Raw genomic sequence first — 22187 nt, 5'->3', positions numbered from 1 at the left:
TGACGTAAAGCACACGCTGTCCAATCAACGTGTTTCTATGCGTTGTGCTGACCAATAGGACGTGGTCTGGTGGGCGGGCCTTGCAGCTGGTTACACAAACCACAGATCTACCTGTCATTCTTCTACTCCGCCACAAGAGGGCGCAAGATTAAAGTTACTAAAACAAGCTATGTCTTTCTGATCTGCGCACACGTTGAGTATGAGTAGGCTACCATGAGTTTTCCTACTCAATTTCTGGAAATGTTTGTAATTATTTTATAGAGAGCAGCATCTTAACTGTTCATTATTTGGAAGGGGATAAGTCATTTGTAGTAGCTTTATCAGTCATTGTGATAACCTGTAATTTACACCAACACTGGAAACGTTTTCGTGTGTATCAGCCAACATGGGGCGCTCTGACTGGGTGAGCTAGAGGCCGCCCCAACATAGATTATTTTTAAATGACTGTAATGGTGGAAGTAACTAAACACATTTACTCAAGTATTAAAGTACAATTTTAAAGGTAGCCTACTTTTACTTTGAGTATTTCCATGTTATATTATATTTTATACTTCAACTCTACTATTCAATTCAATTTTATTTATAGTGTCAAATCATAACAGGAATTATCTCAGGACACTTTACAGATGGAGTAGGTCTAGACCACACTCTATAATTTACAAGGACCCAACAATTCCAGTGATTCCCCCAAAAGCAAGCATGAATGCGTAAGTGCGACAGTGGCGAGGAAAAACTCCCTTTTAGGAAGAAACCTCGGACAGACCCAGGCTCTTGGTAGGCGGTGTCTGAAGGTGCCGGTTGGGGGTATGATGAACAATGGCAATAATAGTCACAATAAAGATATTGTAATAGTTATAATAGTTCATGGTGTGGTAGAGCACAGCAGGGCGTAACAGGGCGTGGCAGGGCGTTGGCCGGACATGGCAAGTCGAAGCTGGGCATTGTAGTGCGTAGCAGGGTGTAATAGGGCACAGCAGGGCGTAGGGCATGACCACGGCGACAGCTGCCACCATGATGTAGGTGCCATCATGATCCAAGATGATGATGCTGGACGGAACAAGAACATAAGGACTCCTGGGAATACGCTCCCCGGAGCTATGTTAGTAACAAGCATTTCTGTGACACGAATACACACAGATGGAAAAAGAGAGGAGAGAGAAGCTCAGTGTGTCCAAGGAGGTACCCCGGTAGTCTAAAACTATAACCGCATAACTAAGAGCTGCAGAGAAGGGGAGATAGGGAGGCTGTGTTCCGTGATTGTGGCTACACACCTTCCGCCATCGGTCGAGGCTAACGCTGCGACTCATTACTCCCTAAGTATATGTAAGCTTTCTATGGGGAGAAGCAGAGATAGGGTGGGGGTGCGCTATGACTACTACTACTGTTCAGAGGGAAATATTGTACTTTTTGCTCCACTACATTTATTTAACTCCTAGCCTATAATTACAAGTGGTGGAATGTATAATTTACTCAAGTAGGCCTACAGTACTTAAGTACAATTTTGAGGTACTTGTACTTTGAGTATTTCCATTTTATGCTATTTTCTAATTCTACTCCACAACATTTATTTGCCAGCTTTAGCTACTTGTAACTTTAAAGATTTAGATTTTTAATACAAAGGATAAATCAACTGGGCCATTCTGCATAATGAATACTTTTGGTACTTTAAATATATTTAGATGGTAATACTTTTGTAGGGGAGACCGGTGATATTTGTAACATTTTTGACATTTCTGTCCGCATCTTGGAGCTCTTTTAAGCCAGTGCACTGAAAATGTGATACAAACTAGTGACACGTGTCTGCTATTAAATTGTGTAGCTGTTATATCTGCAACCCTTACAGAAAATGAATAGTTTACTCCCAAGACAAGGAGTAAGATGTTACAATTTACCCCATAGTCCGGGTTAGTTGTACCATACCCTGAGGTAAAATGTAACATTATGATATACATTGGGGTGAAATGTAAAATCATGAAATTAGGATTGTGACAAGAACCTGACATTGACACTTTTATTCAACACTTAAAGGTGCTCTAAGTGATGTCACGCGTTTCTTAGGTTGCAACATTTTTTTGTCACATACAGCAAACATCTACTCACTATCTGCTAGCTGCCTGTCCCCTGAACACACTGTAAAAAAAAACAAAAAAAAAACACGGTCTCTGTAGACAGCCCAGGCTCCACAAACGGCAACAAAAACAAGCTGGCCAACCTGCACCACCAAACATAAAAAGTGTTCCAGCCAATAACCGACAAGAAGGATTTTGGGGGTTGGGGTTTGGTGGGTTAGTGCGCGGAAGCACGGAAGGGAGGGGGAGGGGACGGGATGAGGAGGAGGGAGGGGCGAGCTAGCCTCGTTTTGTTTGAAAATACTTTGAACGTCAACAAGAAGTGCCGTCACCCAACATCGCTTAGAGCACCTTTTAAATGACTTTTGAACATAATATCTGTGTGTGTATGTGTTGAGAGGCACCCATCGGTCTGTCTTTCTTTTCCAAGAAAAAACATAAATACAAGGTAGGGGGAGGTTGTAACATTTTGTAACCCAGACTCTTAATATCTAATAGATATCCATATAGACACACAAACAAGATTTAGGTTTGTTGAGTTTTACTACAAAGATGGCAATGCTATCACAAAAATTAATTAGGTTTAAAAAAAATACTTTCCTACCTAAAAATTAGTTTATTTTTAATATATGCAGTCTCTGTTACAGGGTGCTGCTTCTTCACATGTGGAATAAGGACTATACAGAGCATATTTAGATTGAATAAGATGATTCCAAACGTGTTCCTCCTGATTGGAGAAATTGGACGTGTTACAACTGACCCGTGTTACAACTATCCCCGGTCTCCCCTACTTTTACTTAGAGTTTGAATGCATAACTTTTACTCGTAACAGGGTATTTTCACACTGTAGTATTGTTACAACATTGATAAACCTTTTCAAAAGCCTATTTGATGGATTTACAATTAATATTGCATTCACTGACATGGACCAGTCACCTGGCAACAAATCCTTGTGGACACAATTGTAAGGAATTTCACTCATGAAATATGATGTCATACATATAGCAGGGGGGTCAACACCATCTCTTTTCTTAGTTTAGGAGTTCTCTTTGTAGCCTGGCTCCGCCCTCCTACGTACTTCCGCTCAATTTTCATTTTCCTTCAGTACTACGTCTAGGTTTGCGGTATATTCGCGGGTTTTCTTCGATCAAATCTTTACTGGTTCAATCAGCGAACAGAGGGAGTGGCTGAGAACGAGGACGTTGAGGTCGTGCGCCAGTTTGCGTTGTCAGAGTGGCCAGACTCTCCGTACAAATGAAATGTGATGAAATGAGTCTGGTAGGACCAGGATATCCTCTTTGTTATTTACTAAAAGTTTCTCTCAGCAGCTTTGTGAAAAAAGAGGAAATTCTCAGCTTGAAACTTTTAGTTCTAAAAGTGGAAAGATAATATCCTTTGTGAATAAACAGGTCGAAACTGAAAGATTCTGCTTTGTTACATGCAGCAGAAAGTGAAGACCGAAGGTCTGAAGCAGTGAAAAAGCTCATTTCCATTACTTTAACTAAGGAGGTTTTTCCCAAAGTTACAAATCGGTGAGCACATGAAGACTTGAAGAGCATTCACCTGAATCTTTTCTTTCTCTCTATGAACTCCTTCATTTTCTCAACAAATGGGAAATTAAATTCCTCAGAAAAATGCCAAACAGCTACAAATACCTTGTATTAATACTTAGTTTGTTAACTTGTTGTAAAATATCAGAAAAGTAGTCAAACGCATGTGATGGCCTAAGCCACACAGGTTAAACAGCCAGCAATAGTCTTTTCCAGTGCAGAAAAGGGTGAAGGACTGTTATATACTATGGCCTGCCAATTGGGCCGTACCATCAGATGCCATGCTGGAGGGGGGATTTAGGTTTAGGTTGGGTTTATTTGTATTAGTTTCAAATATGTCCATTTTGGTTTTCCCCTGTGTGTGTTATTTGGTTTGGCCCAGTTAGTATATATATATGTTCCCTTTTGTCTCATTCAGGGAGAGCAGTTTTTTTTTTTTGGAGTACATTTATTTTCATTGTAGTTATGTTTGGTGTAAGTTATATTGAGTTGACCTATTTTAGAGGTTTATATATTAAGTTCTTGGTTTTATATTGTTTGTGCATTTTTTTGGGTAAATAAAAACCCATTATTTTCAACAAACTCCTGTTTTCCTAATTGTCTTACTGCTTGGTCCCTGACAATGCATTTGAAAAAATCAGGAACAAATCTGGAAAAAATATTGTAATTTATAATTATAATCTACAGGATACCTCCAACAACCCTGATCACCAATGAATACATTTTAAATGTATACACAGAATGTATCTTACTCCAAGAAAACGTCATGCTATAAAAATCATCCCATATGTACACTTAATTTCTCAGGGTCTTTTTTTACATATGTTTTGGGAGTGTCCCAATGTGTTTGCCTTTTGGAGACATACTGTATATGTCCCACTTTTAGTGATCTGCGTGGAGTTACATTCCACTGTCACCGACCTAGCTTTTACTTAATGATGACTCTGCCTTAGCATTGTCTCTACAGCAGAAGCTATGGGCTGGTCTCAGTGCAGCAAAGAAAATGTTGGCTTTGCGATGGCAACCGCCTCAAACATTGTCGTGGCAGCAGTGGGCCAACTCTTTTCTAGACATAGTTATGATGGAGAGATCGGTGGCTCGGGTACATGGAGCTAGTCAGAAAACTCTACATGCATGGGATGAAGCTTACACCTTGGTTAAAGAAAGAGTGCAGCATAAATGTATTTGACAAATTTTTGATCATGTCAGGTATCATACCTGTATGTTTGTATTGTTTCCTTTTTATTTCTTGGGGAGGTCGAGAGATCGGGGACAGGGGTCGCCATGGGATGGGGGAGGGTGGGGTTGTTTGTTCTGTATTTGGGAGGTATAAGGTTTTGTGAGGTTTTTTAAAAGTCTAAACCTGTACTATTATTGAAAGTTTTCCTGTTTATTATCAATACAAAAAAAATCTAATATATATATATATATATATATATATATATATATATATATATATATATATATATATAATTATAATGTATACGCTTTATTGATTCCCAATGGGGAAATTACGAGTACCGGGGAAATTGGTGGTCGACCCCGAGACCTCTGCAGTTGTATCAAGACAAATCAGAGTGGTCTTGAGATAATTAACAACAATCAAGTGTATTTTATCTCATTCTCAAGAATTTATTTTTGACTTGTGAAATACTGCATAGTTTTATCTAAAGAATGGAACATTGTTCTTTGGTTCTGCTAACAACTGAGGGGGATTTGTACTAAAAAGACTCTAACTTCAGAAGAGGACCATTTGAGTATATTATATATATATATATATATATATATATATATATATATATATATATATATATATATATATTAGGGCTGTCAATCGATTAAAAAATGTAATCTAATTAATTACATACTCTGTGATTAATTAATCAAAATTAATTGCATACATAATTAACGGTACCTGAACCGATACTTTTTAAGAAAGTAAAAAAAGAAAAGAAAAAAAAAGGGTACTAAACAACAGTTAATTAAAGAACGGCTTGTTTATTGCTAAGGCCATATGGTCAAAATTAAATTATTTAATAATAATGTATAACAATAACAATAACTTATTTCACTAGTAAATTGCTGTTGAACGACAAAAACAACAACCAGATAGGAAAAGGACATTTACAATAACTTCAAATGCACCATGAGCCTGTAGTTTACCAGTTTCATTGAACGCACCGTCTGTGTTGTTTCTCCGACGGCAGCTGCAGATTGTTACATCCCGGTGTTGAATCCTCTACAGTAAAACACAGTCAAACTTTACACCGTTTAGCGTTAGCTGTCAGCATTGTAACCATGTTTAATCCAGCTACTAGCTAGCGGTAGGCTAACGTTAGCTGCTGTTGAGTATTGTGTTAACTAGCTTCACGTGCAGCGGTGTTTGTGTTTCCTGTAACGTCTGTTTCAGAGCAGCAGAGAGAAGCGCAGACATATCAGTGGAACCAGATTTTCATTTTCGTCTGTATGCAAACGTCAATATGGAATGGATTAATCTGCGTTAATTTTTTTTTTTATCGCGTTATTTTTTTCTCAGATTAATTAATCGAAATGAACGCGTTATTTTGACAGCCCTAATATATATATATATATATATATATATATATATATATATATATATATATATATATATTTAGCAGTTTGAGTATCAAACTGCTAAAGCCTCATATTAACTTCAGATAAACAGTGTATTTTTGCACAGAATGAGGGCTGTGGATTCTTTCCCCATCACATTGGAAGTGCATTAGGAAGGGTTTACTTTATGACCTGTATGAAAAGGAGGAATGATTGCAGCAACCAAATCCTGTTACAACGTTATATAGGAACCTAATCTATAGTTTTGAGACAGTAAACTTTGGAAATATGCAACACAAAAGCAGAATATCAACTGATAAGGGGCTTCAAAGTCAGCACAGCATTATTTTCTAATCTTGAGGCTTTGTTGTAAAGAGGGTCCTTTTATCAAAAGTTTTAAGACCTGCTGTTTTTTAAGTTGTGTCCTTACTAGTTGCATATTCCTAAATTAATTCGTGGTTAATTGAAAATAGCACACATAAAGCCAGGGCCAAGTAAAAATCCCAGGTTAATGACACATTCCTCTTACAAACTAAAAATGAGTTAATCTGTTTTATTAAAAGGTCTTCCAATATGTCATGAATTTAGGTGCTGGGGTGTCCCTTTTGATTACATTTAGGTAACGGATTGTGCCTTTAATGTCTCTGGAATGGTCATGTTATGTGTAGGAGGTTATGTGTGAATGACAGAAGCGAATATTTGAACCTGTTATGTTCAGGTTTAATGTGAGAAAGGGGCTTAAAAGGGTGTTCGTCATTTGTCACCTGCCCACAACGCCAAGCAATCATACCAGCAATGTTTTACACAAATTTAATTGTGACATTACACAGATGATGGCGTAAGAAATCATGCAAAACGTTTGAATTGGTGCATCGAACACTTTTACACCTTTAATTACAGTTGTAGCTCCAAAAAAAAAAAAAAGAAACCACACTGACTCCCATTCTGCCTCTGTGTGTGTCCCAGTTAAACTAATTTGTAATTTATCAAACTATAAAACCAATTGAAAGGGCCACTGTCAGGTCAGTGATCCAGCCTTGTGTGTGTGTGTGTGTGTGTGTGTGTGTGTGCGTGCGTGCGTGCGTGCGTGTGCGTGCGTGCGTGTGTGCGCGTGTGTGCGTGCGTGCGTGCGTGTGTCCGTCCGATAGTCATCATTCACCTAAAATATGCAGTACTTGTGTTGCTGTTGACAAGGATTGCTTCATAGGTGTGTGAACAACTGCGCGCGCACACTCGTGGTAGTTTTGACACGGGTATCAGAGAGAGAGAGAGAGAGAGAGAGAGAGAGAGAGAGAGCGAGTTGTAAGCAGCAACACATTGGAGAGAACAGGGAAGCAGCAGGCGCGCGTTACGGGGACCCGCCGGAAGAAGCAGCAGCAGCAGCAGCAGCAGCTTCAGCGCGAGCTGGACACAGCCCGAGAAAACACCGGCAGAACGAGCGATACCGAGGCGGTCAGCGGGGCGGAGAGGAGGAGGAACCTGCACCTCGACTCGTTCTCCTCCGCTGCCTCCGTCGTCTCTCCCCCCCCCCTCTCTCTCTCTCTTCGCTCTCCTCGCCCCTCGTTCCTCTCGGACCGCCGCCGCCGCTTCCTCGTTAAGATGGCTGACCCCAGCAGCGACGGAGAGGCACCGGAGAGCGCGCGCGGCTTCGCCCGTCAGGGAGCTCTCCGCCAGAAGAATGTGCACGAGGTGAAGAACCACAAGTTTATCGCGCGCTTCTTCAAGCAACCAACCTTCTGCAGCCACTGCACGGACTTCATCTGGTGAGTGAGTGAGTGAGTGAGTGTGTGTGTGTGTGTGTGTGTGTGTGAGAGTGTGAGAGTGTGAGTGTGTGTGTGTGAGTGAGTGAGTGAGTGAGCGAGTGAGGGGAAAGGACACAGGTGAATCACTTGCTGCGGCTCCGTTCGGCCTCCTGCCACACTGACAGTATTCAGACACCGCAGTGTTTCATTTATTGTCATTGTCAAAAACACTGCGATGCGCCATTCCCCCAGTTTTCCCACAATGCGACAACACCGCGGGCCTGTCAAGGGGGTTGGGGATGCGTTGTCGGCAGCCGCAGAGCAGTCGCTGCTGCTCGGCGTTTACCGCATCGACCCGACACCCATCTCTGAAATGGGTCTGGTGGAGGAATGCAGCTGGAGACACAGAGACACAGGGCCCCACTGTTGTTGCTGCTGTAGCTGTGTGTGTGTGTGTGTGTGTGTGTGTGTGTCTGTCCATGTGTGCTTCGATATCTGTATGTGTGTGCATGCATCATTGTCAGTGCATCTCTTGTGAATTCCCCAAATTTCACATTCCTGTCTTCTGTCCACAGGGGCTTTGGGAAACAGGGATTCCAGTGCCAAGGTAAGAGCTGTGGCTCATTCACAAATCCCTCTGCTGCATATGGCTGTGGGTGTGTGGACGGATGTTCACTGTCTGAAGGAGTGTTGCTGTGTGTTTGTTGTGTTCAGGGGCCGCAGGTCTGCACACTGTTAGAGTGACCTGTGGGCTCTTTTGTTGACAGCGTGTTGGTGTTGGCAGGCAGGTGTCAAACTCAAAGCAGGTGCTTGCCAACAGTAATAAATGAGAGTGAGAACACTGTGAAGAGGCTCAGGCTGAAGAGAGTGTGAGCTTTAAGAGTAGAAGAGTCAGTGGAGTGGTGAAAGCAGACATGTCTGGTTTTGACTAAGGAGAATGGGAGGAAGACAGACCAGGAAGTTAGATTTCTCTAGCTTCTTTTCTCCCCTAACACCGAGCCTGGCATCTGATTAGAATTGTAAAATGGTGGGTTTGTGTGTGGGTGGTGATGTGTGTCCGTGGGTGGGCGGCTGCTCATGGTGAGGGGTGGCAGTCTAGACACAGACCTCTGCACAAAATGGTTTTATAAACCTCACAATATAGTGACACCCCTCAATGACATGCATGCTACAGTAATGCAGCAAATGTTGTGGCAGTATTACTTCCTCCTCTGTACTGATCTCAGACACCCATCTGAACTCATCTGGCTCCAGTCATGTGAGATTTATGAAGAAAATGACCAAAGTTTCCACACTGTGCTCTTACTTAAGACTTCATTTACTGGGAAGAGTTGTGCAAAGTTGTGTAATTGTATTAGCAGTAAAAAAAGTCCTCTCATATCTTCAGGCTACAGGCTTGGTGTTTTTTACAGAAAATGCATTGGGTGGTTAGAGAAAATTAGCACTTTATGTGGGAACTGCCTCCTGGACTATAGTGAGCTAGTGTGTGGTGAACTCAGGCCCTCTTACTATCTTTTTTCAGAGTTCAGAAAATTCACTTGACTGTAATGCAGCCTTTAAAATCAGGAAAAGAAATCACCATATTACGATATCCAAAATCTATGACAATAATTAGGGATTCACTTGTTGCCACAGCAACTCCAAACAACCTGGGCTGTAGCTGACGCGTTGTTATCAAGGAGGTAAGCTTCTCCTCACAACGCGTAGATCCTATGGCGCCATTTTGATGCTAACAAGCACTCACCCCCCGTTAGCATCCCATTGACTGCCATTCATTTTGACGTGACTTTGACAGCAAATAACTTTACATCTGAAGCGTTTAAAGACTTTATTTATCCATTGTTTATTTCTAAAGAAACAACAATGTGTAAAAGGCTCCATTACCTTGTACCTCACGTTATGGCTCCGTAGCAGACGTTTTTGTAAAAATAGGCTAACGATTGTGTCATAACCACGCGACCTACTGTCGCATAGTAGAGGAATTACCGTATAGTACAGGAGAAGCTCGCAGGCAGTTTCGTCTCACATTAGCTGTTTAAGTGTAATTACTAATGTTAACTAGCATTTTAGTTAGCAATAATTAGCCTGTGCCTATGTTATCTCCTTACATATACCTACGCTCTCCGTCTCTGCAAGATTGGGAATGATTGAGATTTCTCTTGGCACAGCTACCAGAAGACTTACAACATTCAGACAGGTTGCTCACGTCACATTTATGTCGTCTCTCTCAGTTGGAGGCTGCGCAGTAACGCTCGGCGCTCACTGGAAAAGTGCTTCTAATATCCTTCACTGGTCTCCGTCCAGAGCAACGAGATCTGTTGGTCCATTTTATATACTGTCTATGGTTATTATGGAACCCACACAACTTCGAGGCAAGGCCCGCCCTTCAATAGCATTCACACACTACGATTGGCCAGGCGTCCATGCTTACGCTAGGTAACATAAACATGGACGCCTGGCCAATCGGCTATCCTAACCTTAACCTCTCAAGGTCAATGCCTAACCCCAACCAATCGGGCTGCTTCGTAGAGCTGGACTTGCCTAGAAGTTACCATAATAACGCGTAGCTGACTCAAGCCAGAGAAATTTAACATGCTTGTGTTTCTGGTCAGAAATCTGCCTGACAAACCCGCTGATTAAACAACCTTTCAAAATTAGAAATTGTTACTGCTCTATCAATTCTGTTACTGTGTTATTTCTGTTTCAAAAGGCAGCAATAAATAACACATTCAAATCTAGAGTGTTCATGTGATTTCATACATTAGTAGTGAAATTAATTAATGCATAATAATCGTGATAATCCTGAAACCGTGATTATTCTTCAGACTAACTAATCTTCAGGTGATTGTACCAACAGAATCTATAATCGTTGCGTCCCTAGTCTCATATCACGATATCGATATAACATCGATATACTGCCCAGCCCTAATACAAACTAAGATTGGGTGTGCTTACCCAGACACGTTCCACACATGCACAATAGAAATAAACGTGATGGCGACCTCCTGACAGCAAGAAAAAGAGCTCCCTTGTTTGTTGTATTTTTCTGAACAAGTCAAAAAAGTGTGTGTGTGTGTGTCCGCTTACAGTAACGAATAAGACCATGGATGGGGAATACAAGCAGGCGTCCAATCTACTGTATCTGTAGTTGGTGCACTTGTAGTGCAGACAGTCTCGACTCTGCCCTTTAGTTGATTAATTCATTGAAATAAAACTAATTGGCAAGTATTTTGATAAATGATTAACTGTTTATGTAATTTTTCAAGCAAAGTCCAAAAAAGTAGTTCTCAAATGTGAAAACTTGCTACTTGTAGTATTTCATAATAAATTGGGATTTTGCTGCTGTTGTTGGTTGCATGAAGAGGGTCAAAAGCTTGTTTGTGATTTTGTAAATCAATGGTCAAATTGAAGCTACAGTATAACAAGTGTATAAAAGTGAGTTTTTTGGTCAGAAAAGTGAAAAGAGGCCTTAAAGCTATAGTGCGTAGTTTCTGTCACCTCCATGAGAAATTCTAAGTAATGACAACAACACGGCGCATCCACATGATACGAGCCTTCGGTGCACCACACCCACCCCTCCTCCACACAGTTGCTAGTAGCGTTTAGCCCATCAAATCAAGAACACGGAGGATTAAGGAGAGATAATTATCTTGTACTTTTTGTGTCCTTGTCGTCTACAAAGTCGAATGCTGCTGTTGTCCTATGTCAGCGGTGACGTAAAACGCATCACTCGAGCTGCTGCGCGCGAACGTCGCCAGACTACACCATTTTGTAAACATACTGAGAAATACAGAGAGAGTTGTGTGGAGCTGATAGTCTTAATTAGCTTTGTATCGACTCATTTGGCAATGGCTTGAATGTAACAGACGTTATAGTTGCGCACTATAGGTGTAATTTAATCTAATTTAAGAAAATAGTTGAAGATTAGTAAACAAGAAATGGTATAGATTTTAAAGATTTTGTGAACATGTCAAAATGTTAATTGTTTATATTGAAGCTAAAAGCTATACATCATTTTCATTTAAATATAGGTCAACAACTCATCACCTCCCATTTAGAACTGATTTGGCGATGTGCAAATCAGGATACATGGTCATGTAGTTAAGCTTGTGAGAGCAGCTTTTTATTTTTTTTATTTTTAAAAAGTTTTTGGGCTTTTCCGCCTTTTAATTTTTTGACTGGACAGCTAGGTGAGAAAGGGGAGGGAGAGGGGGGAAGACATGCAGGAAATTGTCACAGGTCGGACTCGAACCCCTGACCTCTGCGTCAAGGCATAAACCTCTCAGTATATGTGCGCCTGCTCCACCCACCGAACCAACCCGGCCACAGCTTGTGAGTTTTAACCTGGGAAACCTAACACAAGAGTAAAATTATAAGATGTTAAAAACAAACGTGTTCATCTTAAGTTCTCAGTAAGTGTTGATTTGGTGATTTACAAAAGACATGTAGGTTAAAACTTAGATATTAAGGTTACATATAACTGAGATCTGGTATAGAGCTCAACAGTGACCGCCCACTTTTTTAACGGCTCTGGTTCCGGAAGTGTTTTTCCCCATTCAATTGTTTCATTGACGTTTCAAAAATTACTTACAGTATATAAAGGGTTTTACCAAGCCAACCAGCTACGAGATGAATAGTGAGCATAAAACATTTGATTCGGCGTAAAAAACATTTTGAAAACGGCAAAAAGGGCAAAGGTACAAGACAAATGCAGAAGCTCGCCCTAGCCGTTCACGGTTTCGCGGGTACGGTAAACGTTTTTGTGGTAACAGCGAGTTGGACCAATCACAGACGTTGCTGTTACTTAGGATTGTGGGGAGTATAGTTTTTCTCCATAAGATCGCGGATAAAACATGTTTTTCGTAAAACAAGGTTGATTTCATACAGACTTCTAGCTTGTACAGGAGCGGAAATTTTCGTTTCACAACCACGTAGGTCATTGTCAGTCTACCTCGGATGGTTTAGACGTTATGGCCGATAATCAAAATACTTATGGAGAAAATCAATGGGATTTTTACATGTGGACTCACACTGTTGAGCTCTGAGCACCACTTCATGCTGTAACTGTATGTTGACCTGAAAAGAAGAGAAAAAAAACACACGTGTCCAATGTGCAGTCTCACTGAATGAGGACCATTATGTTTGCTTTGATCCCTTTTAGTAGTATTAGTATATTGTTCAGTTAGATAAAAACAGAAATAGATTTTTGAACATGGATGCTGCACAAAGACTGAGTTAGCTGTTCACTTACAAAACTGAAACATTGTAGTTGGAGAAATCCTGGGCAATAATGGAAAAAAACCTTTTTACCAGAATAAAAGCAGCTGTTTTTCTTTCTTCTGCTATTCGGTGCACAGTTGATTGGAAATTGTGTACATAAATATACAATATTATAATACCTGAAGTTATGGTCATGTGAATATAATGTTTTGAGGATTGATGTCTGTTTTTGTGTCCGACATACAGCAGTTTCTTATAATCCCAAATGTTTGGCATGACACAGAAACAAATTAACTAATTTAACTGTTGTTTTAACAGCAAATTAAACAACTTAAAAAAAAATTGATGCGTGTCGATTAATAGATTAGTTGATAGGGCAAAAATTAATCGTCAACTATTATAACAGATTAATCGTTTGAGTCAGCTTTATACCATTGTAAACTGATTATCTTTGGGTTTTGGACAAAACAAGATGCCAACCAAACTGATGGGCATTTATTGACATTTTATAGTCTAAATGTCTTATTGACAGATTAACAGATTAATTGATAATGAAAATAATCATTAGTTGCAGTCCTTCTTTACATTGAAATATTAACCCTTATATGCTGTTGAAGCAGCATTTAAAGGTCCCATGGCATGAAAATGTCACTTTATGAGTTTTTTAAACATTAATATGAGTTCCCCCAGCCTGCCTATGGTCCCCCATAAGGGGAAAGGTTACCTCCCCTTTCTCTACTTTGCCCGCCCAGAGAGAGACATCATGGCTTGCAAATGAGCGAAGCATGGCAGTTGGTCAAGGCCACACCCGCACCCTCCACCTTGCCCCACCTCTGTAGCTTTAAATGCTATTGAGGAAATGCTACAGACACAGAAATGGCGCGTCCTAAGCAAAGCTCATTGTGGGACTGGCTCTACTGGCTGTAATTCTGCACCAAAGCTGAATTTCGGGAAAGAAACTTCAGATACAGTATTAGGGGACCACTGAGGCCTATATAAAAAGACCTTTTAAGCTTTAACCTTCAAATCACCAAATCCAGGGTCGGAAAATAGCTTTTTTCAGTGCCTGCTACTGAGGTAGTAAGTACTTGTCTGCCACTCAGACATTTTATCTGCCACTTTTGAAATCTAAGCGCTAAATGAAGGAATAGCTTTTAGATCATTTAGACATCATTTACTGTAGAGAATGTTGTTGTTGTTCAATGTTAGATACTGTATATTTACAAAAAAAGCATTGTATGCATGGTAGTTCACAGTGTTTTGAATTACACTGACTTTTCAGGGGAACCCTATTTTTTGGAGGGTTGGAGGGTACTGAACACATGCACGCGCATACATGAATATGCCTGCCTATGTGCAAGAATATACCATCAATACATTTCAGTTCATACAGACCTTGGCCAACAAAAAACAAACATATTTACTACCACTAGATAACTTTGTTAATTTCCTGTCTGCTTTGAGGGCAACCATCGCCACTCTGTCGCTCGACCACACACGCTATACACTGAGCTATTCCTTCAGATGAAACTGATATGTGATGTAGCTGGTAAAGTTGATACAGTAATGAGTGTGTGCACGTCTTTTTATTGATGGGTATTGGTAAGAATTTGGTGAACTTTGACTAACCAAACAAATAGATATTGTTGCTTTTATAAAGCAGTTGCGAGCGACTTTCAAATGTGTAGCGCTGTCCAATCATACGCTAATCTTACTAAACATGGTTTTCTGTTGGATGGCCTGACGATTTTTGTCAGTGGTGGGTCCAAATTTCAGACCCTCACCAAATGTGATTCCACTGTCATGATAAGTAGGAAACAATGAGAGACAGCTTGTGAATCCTATTTTGTCTACAGAGAAACTCTGATTACAACACACAGAGAGAGTGTGACTTCATTCTCTGCCCAGGAAGCCATTACTCCACTATATCTTTACATACAGTAGCAAACGGTTGTTTGCTGCTATATGAAAGTTTTAAATATCGAGTACAGAACCTTTAATTTGAGAGTCAGGTAGAGAGATTAGTAAACAAGAACTTAAGGATTTGGTTGGTAAAACAATGACTACGTTTACATGCACATAATATTCCGTTTTTTTGCCCTTATTCCGAAAAAGACGATATTCTGACTAAGCTGTTTACGTGGCTAATGGAAGTGAATATTCCACTAATATTCCCGTTTACATGGAGACGTGCAAAATACGATTTCAAAATAAGTTTACCAGCGGCGGCAGACTTGTTGGACCGTGCGAACACAGCCTCCCTCTTTCATTTCTTCAACCAGCTTTTTGAAAAGGTCGCCGTAGCGATGTGTGCTTATATCCACAAACCTGTTGATATCCAAGTCTTTGATAAGGTTTAAAAGCTGTGTTTCTCCTTCTTATCGGGTCTGCAGCCTTGTGAACTGTTGGCTGGTTGATTTGTGTACAGCAACCATAGCAACGCTCAGAGCTAACCATAAGCCTGCGGTAAAAACCCTGATTGAGACGCATATTCTGAATGCGCTGTATACTTGTCCAAACAATGCCTCTAAAACCCGAATAATACCAGAATATCCCACACGTCTTAAACGGAAAATGCTATGTTAGAAAAAAGCCCTTATTCGGAATATGCTGTTTACATGACCTGCATCAAATTCGGAATATTGTCATATTCGGAATAAAAGTGGAATGTTGGTGTGCATGTAAACGTACTCTGTGTCCCCTCAATGACTCATGTTTGCTTTAAAGTTGAGATTGGAAGTTCACTCTTGAAACTCTCAGTGGTAATGTTTGTTTGAACATGTTGTGGCATGAGGCTTTGATTTGGTGACTTGCAGATCATAACACAATTAAACCGGGCAGATTTTGTGCCGTTGTTTAAACAGCATTTGATGACTATATTTCAACTTGTACAGACCTACTTCACGTTGAAATATGGTAATTTAAATGCTATTTAATCACAAAAGGGTTCACATTTCAACCTGTCATCAGACCAGCCTTTGAACCACCAGAAACAGTGGAAAACTATTATATTCATTTGAAACGTGTACATACCAGTGTTTTTTCTTTCCCTCTATTGTACCTAACATGAGAAAAAAAAGTTTGAAGATTTGTGTGAACAGTGGTGTCTTAAAGAGAGTTAGAGAACCTGGAAGGGTGTAGATATAGTTCAGTATGCATGGGAGGAGCACAGACTCATATACAAATCATCAACACACACTTCTTGGTCAGGAGGAATGTCAGGCATGTGGTAGAGACTTGTTCTGACTCGTGCGGCAGATTGTGGTTATATCTGTGTTTGGGTGTGCTTTTGAATACCTGCTTTGCGGGTTAAGATTCATCCTCCTTCCTTTCATGCCTTCTGCTTTCTTTTTATTGGTGTTCATTTGTATGTGTGTGCACACCTTTGTGCACTGACAGGAAAAAGGGGAAGTTACTCTCATGTCATTTCCTGCTTAATAGAGATCCAGATGTCTGTCTTCTGGGTTTTCATATCAGATGAGTTGAGGTAAAGTTTCACAAGAAGGTTTCTGATTTTGGAAAGTACAAACCACTTTTTTTCCTCCACATTGAAAAAAGATGTGGACAAAAAGCATTTCTCAAGAAACCAGCTTTTAGAAGTGGTTGGTTTTATTACGCTTCTATAAAGGCTTTTTTCACAGCAGACATTTTCATTTCTTATAGTTTGAAAACTGCACATGTTAACAATAACCTTAATTATGGCTCTGTAATGGGAGTGGGAACTATATAATATCATTTCACTATTTTTTTACAGGCAGGATCACGATTGACGATCTTATCACAATTCTTTTTCATGTTGGTTTTTAAGGCTGTTTCCCAAATTACTGAACAGTACAACCAGACTTATTTCCCTATTGAAGCACAATATATAGTTTTTTTTTTAACACCATCACGATTTCAACCGGCGCAATATACACATTGTGAAAGGCTGCGACATATCGAGAAAGACACACAGATATTTTTGTGTTAGTTGAAAGAGACTATCAGTAGAAAACTGCACTTTAAAATGTTAACTGTCATTTTCTTTTTTAGTGGTGCCTTTTACGTTCAATTCAATGTTCAATAAAAGAATGTTGGAAATGATTTCCTTACGTTTGTTTTAAATTCAACAAGCAATGTGTTGTATTTTAGCAGAATACTGAAAGCAGTAGAAATGCAGAAATTAGTACACTTTATCATTTGGTAAATTGTAATTGATAGTCTCGCTGTTTCACTGCCTGCCCGGCTGTCCGAACGCCCCAAAGCATATTGATTGGATGATAGGCCAGCCAGTCTAAATATATTGATTACAAGATACGTTTGTGACACTGTGGCCGAGAAATCAAGTGCGTATTTTAGAGTATGCCTGTCCACAGCCCAGCGCCTGCTCGTCAGTATACTCCTTCACGATGCAAAGGCGACAGATCTTTTCAGCGCCAGTGCTCTGAAAATGTCAGGATGGGCTGACTGGATGTTAAAATGTCTACAGAACTACACAGAATGTTGTGAGATGACGATGAAATGAACAAATCACAGCAAACGACAACAGATTGACGTTCAGCATCACCCAGTTTTTGGGGTTCAGGATAATTTTAAGGATATGACTTTAAAAAAGAAAATCTGTATTAGGGATAGACAGATTATTGTTTTTACTGTTCAACTTACATTTCTTTATATAGATTTATTTATGTTCTCCTCAATTTGTTTAATTTGTCTTACCAACAGTCCAAAAACCAAACATTTAATTTACAAAGAGAGTAAAACACAGAAAGCTTGATCCTAAACAAGTGACCAATTATCAATAATCTCATTCCTGACACACACACACACACACACACACACACACACACACACACACACACACACACACACAGTGTAGTGATTTACGTGCCGATAACTGTCAATATGAGCTCAACTGACCCTGGTCATGTCACAAGCACTGTGCATGTTATATAGCCGTTAATACTCTTCACTGTATACAGTTGGTGGAACCAATCTTGTGTGGTTTGTAAAGTCTCTGTAGGTTTCAGGTAGTCTTTAGGTGTGTCTAACTGGTATGTTCCTGTTTCCTTGATCACCACCAGGGGAAAAAAACAACAGTGAATACACTGTCTGTTCATTGCTTGCAAGCTACAGTTATGATGGATATGATATCCATTATAACTGAGATGAGATGATGGATCTCCAAAGACCTTTTTTTGTCTTCCTGTTAGTAATAAAAAATATTTAATTTGAAATGTCTCGTTGACAGAATCATGTTAGTGGGGATTAGTTTAGATTAGTATATGAACAGGGCCCAGGTGTTTTCTGTTCGGTCTCAAAGTACGGCTAGGGATGGGTATTGTAGATGTCATCGATACTGCTATTCTTATCGATACTCCTTATCGGTTAGTTTTCATAACTAAATAATTGCTTTAAAAATATATATATATTTAAAAAAAGAATACATTCAGAACAGGATTGGAATTTATTCATATTTTAAATATAACAAAATGTTTCTAAAGCAGTAACAGTAAAGTTTACAACAGCAAAGTCACTTTAAAAGCTCAATAATATCTCACTGGAAACAAATCTAAAATATCAATAAACTGACATCCCAGTACGGAGTTTAGAAAGAATGGGGAGCACAGACATCAGTCAGTATTAGTCCTCCTGTCCTCTGTCCTCCCTCTGCCGAGGTGATTCACTGTCTGCAGGTACCGCTGGTAGAGAGAGAGAGGTCAAAGGTTTTACTGCACTTACGGTACCGAGCGTAGTTGGAGGAGCTCAGCTCCGCCACAGAGAGCAAAGGAGATGCTGCAGCGTGATAATCAATTGCACCAAAATGTTAAAAAGTAACGATAACAGAACCAGTAACGCTAGAGCTTATCAATACTACGGTCTTTAATAATTTAGCCCCAGTGCTCGTTTAATACCACGTTTTGGTACCCATACTCAAGTATGGCTGGGCGATGTATCGAAAAAAAATCAATTAGAATTTTTGTTTTCGCACATTTGTGTAAAAAGTCTCGATTGTGAAAATCAAGTCTTCACAACGCACACAGAAAAGCTCGTTTCCGCTGCCCCCAAGTGGCCAAACAAATCTGGTTACAGTTTGTCTTGATTGCTTTGACCTGCTTAAAGAAACTGGGATCCACTCGGTTTTCATCATCACTGTCTCAACAGAGCAGAAGACACCTCTTGCAAATGTGTTAACCCTTTCTCATTGGATTGACACATTTTCCCCACCCTTTTGCAGAACAGCTAACACGGATGTCATTCAAGCAGTCCAAACTCCATTGTTTTAGCTTTGGTAAGCAAACAGAAAGAGCTGTAAAATCAAACTTTTCCTGAACCCCGTGGGGAGGAGGGCCACAACATCATGGCCACCAACAAAACCCAGCAAAGCTTGTTCTTGCTCGGGCTTTAACTTCTGGATATTCGGCAGCGTTGCCACAACGGACCGAATGGCTTCACTCGCATCTTTCTAGTGCACGTCCTCAATGTCATCGTTCTCAGCCAAATATTTGACCGGAGAAAACCCAAGAATATACCGCAAGTACTGAAATGAAAATTGAGCGGAAGTACGTAGGAGGGCGGAGCCAGGCTAGGTTTAAATAACCTTAGATTGGTTTCTTTTTTTACTGCTACGTTTTTGTGGCAGTTATTTAAGAAGTAGAACCAGATACAAACAAGCTCTTTTTAAATCAACTAACTTGGTCTTATTTATGTTTTTTTTTTTTAGATTATTTTTTTGGGGCTTTTCCCTTTATTGATAGGGGATAGAGAAGGGAGATAGAAAGGGGGAGAGAGATGACACGCAGCAAAGGGCAGCAGGTCGGATTCGAACCCTGCGCTGCTGCAGGACTTAGCCAACATGGGGCGAACACGCTTACTGGGTGAGCTAGAGGCCGCCCCATTTATGTTTATTAATATTGAATTTTCTTTTACATGTAACTGACAGCGATTTTGTGTGTTGACACTAATGTAGTTCTTTTCACCAAGTGGGCGATATCGTCACTGTTAGAAATTCCCGACTAATTCACGACTAAAAGGCTGACGTGAACGTTTTGTCCGGCTCAGTTGCTCGTAATCATGGTCTAAACCAGGGATCTTCAACAGGGGTTCCGTGACCCCTGGAGGGTCCTCAGAGTCCAAATTATTGTTATGTTTTTTTTCAAAAATTAAAAAGTCCTAAAATGAATTCAACATATTATTATCAAATATGAATCCCCACTGATGATAGGCTTACTGGCCTATAGGTAAGGAAGTCACTAAGGCCATCCACAGATACAGTGCCACATGTATGTTTAACATTAAAACATGATTTATAAAATGATTAGCGATTATAATATCTTAGTATTCTATGCAAAAATCTATGTATAACGGTTTTAGGTGGCCCCACAGGTTATTGTAGGCCCAGTTTAATATGCAACTTCAGTTTATACAATATATGTAGTAAGGGGTCCCTGCTCCATCTTTCTTTCAGTTAAGGGGTCCTTGGCTTGAAACCCCCTGGTCTAAACGATATGATGTGAACGTTAGCATTATAGTCTTCAGAGAGCTGTTTGTTAGCAGGATCTTATCTCTGCGGTTCAGTTTATTCAGGCAAGCTCAGGCCTGAATGATGATTATTACAAGTGTCTCCGTCTGTGGTTTGTGGACTGGTAATCATCCAAGATGGAGGAACTTCCTGATGCTCCTGTTGGTGTGAAACTGTCGGCCCGCTGTCATCCTGGCAGTCCATCGCAGGAGTCTTTTTTGGATCGGCTCTGATTTGCTGTTATCGCTGTCAGTCGGATAAAACGGGGTTGTGTGTGTGTGGACTCGACTGTAGGGCTCAGCGTGGTTGCTAGGCAACAGAGCAAGACCTCCTCGGCAGGTCACTAGGCCTGTCTTTCAGTAGTGTGTGTGTACGTGCACAGGTGTGTGTGTGTGTGTGTGTGTGTGTGTGTGTGTGTGTGTGTAAGTGACAGAGCAGATTTATGAACAAAAAGCTATGAAGTGTGACTGCACTGTCCTTCACTGTGTTTTCTGTTGCTCCAGTTCTCTCTTTCTGTCTTTCTGACACACTGCAAACACACAAATGAATCCTCCACCCCCTCACATCGCCTCAAACCCAGCTGTGCCCCATCCCTTCCTGCCCACACACGCACACACATGCACGTGTATTTCTCTGTTTGACTTTATTTTCTTCTTCACTCTTTCTTTCTTTTCCTCTTGTCTTTATCCGTTCTATTTGCATTGTGCAGCACTACAGATGGACAAAGTTCCATGTTGTACCCAGTTTATCATCAGCCTCTGTTTTATCTGTGTTCATCTGTTGATATGTTGAGGCCTTAGAGTTGAAACTCCACTACTCTAAATTTACAGTAAGTCCAGGTGTCCACGCATGTGACCCACCCTCTCGTCTGCACAAACGCACGCATGAATAAACATAAGCACTCTGTTGCTTAACTGCTAGAAAGACGTGGAAAGTGCTGCCAGTTGCCACGGTGTCTCATGAAAATGTAACGACAATGTGAATAATTAAGATTAAACTAGAGCTTAATGCCACCGTGTGTGTGTGTGTGTGTGTGTGTGCGTGTGTGTGCGTGTGTGTGTTGGCTGTTGTTGCAACATGTGGGATAATCTTGTCATAGTAGTATTGAAATGTGAACCGTATTGATGTCTTAATTCTTTTCCTGATACGTCAGTTCATTGTAAAGTGGTTTAAATGAGCATTGCTACACCAGTGATATGAGGCTGAACCACAAAGTCTGGCTACAGTACAGAAGACTGATTTGCCCTATTTATCTAAATGGAGTTTTGGTGTTGGTCATGTTCATGTCTTCCTATGTAGAAAGTTTTAAAATTTTTAAAGGGATGGAGTGCACTGTATTTCCATCTGACCCAGAGTGTGCAGTTTAAAGGTTTAGCAGGTTTAGGTTCATCTGATCTTTGCTCAGCTGGATGTCTAACGGATCAGTAGCAGCTCTGCTCAAAGATATCAAACATACCTTCTCCACCTCTGAATGTTTAATACTCATTAGTACTGTCACTTTTTAATTCCTGTAGGCTGCAGCTTACAGGAA

General features: G+C 40.3%; 1 protein-coding gene across 2 annotated transcripts in view; it reads left to right on the top strand.

Annotated features, from left to right (window-relative positions):
* Positions 1-7438: 7438 nt before the first annotated feature.
* The window catches only part of prkcba (protein kinase C, beta a), a 39645-nt gene continuing 24896 nt past the window's right edge, over positions 7439-22187 (top strand). Inside the window, exons 1-2 of one of the 2 annotated variants that reach the window (XM_078263879.1) lie at positions 7439-7956; positions 8511-8542. In XM_078263879.1, coding sequence (XP_078120005.1) covers positions 7793-7956; positions 8511-8542 — 196 coding nt within the window. In that variant the 5' untranslated portion in view covers positions 7439-7792. The remainder of the gene's footprint in view (positions 7957-8510; positions 8543-22187) is intronic. The other variant, XM_078263870.1, reaches the window with a different exon arrangement.

The sequence above is a fragment of the Sander vitreus genome, chromosome 2 (genome assembly GCF_031162955.1).
Source record: "Sander vitreus isolate 19-12246 chromosome 2, sanVit1, whole genome shotgun sequence".
Taxonomy (NCBI): Eukaryota; Metazoa; Chordata; class Actinopteri; order Perciformes; family Percidae; genus Sander; species Sander vitreus.
Note: the sequence above shows the minus strand (reverse complement) of the source record. Positions and strands in the feature narration are given on the sequence as shown.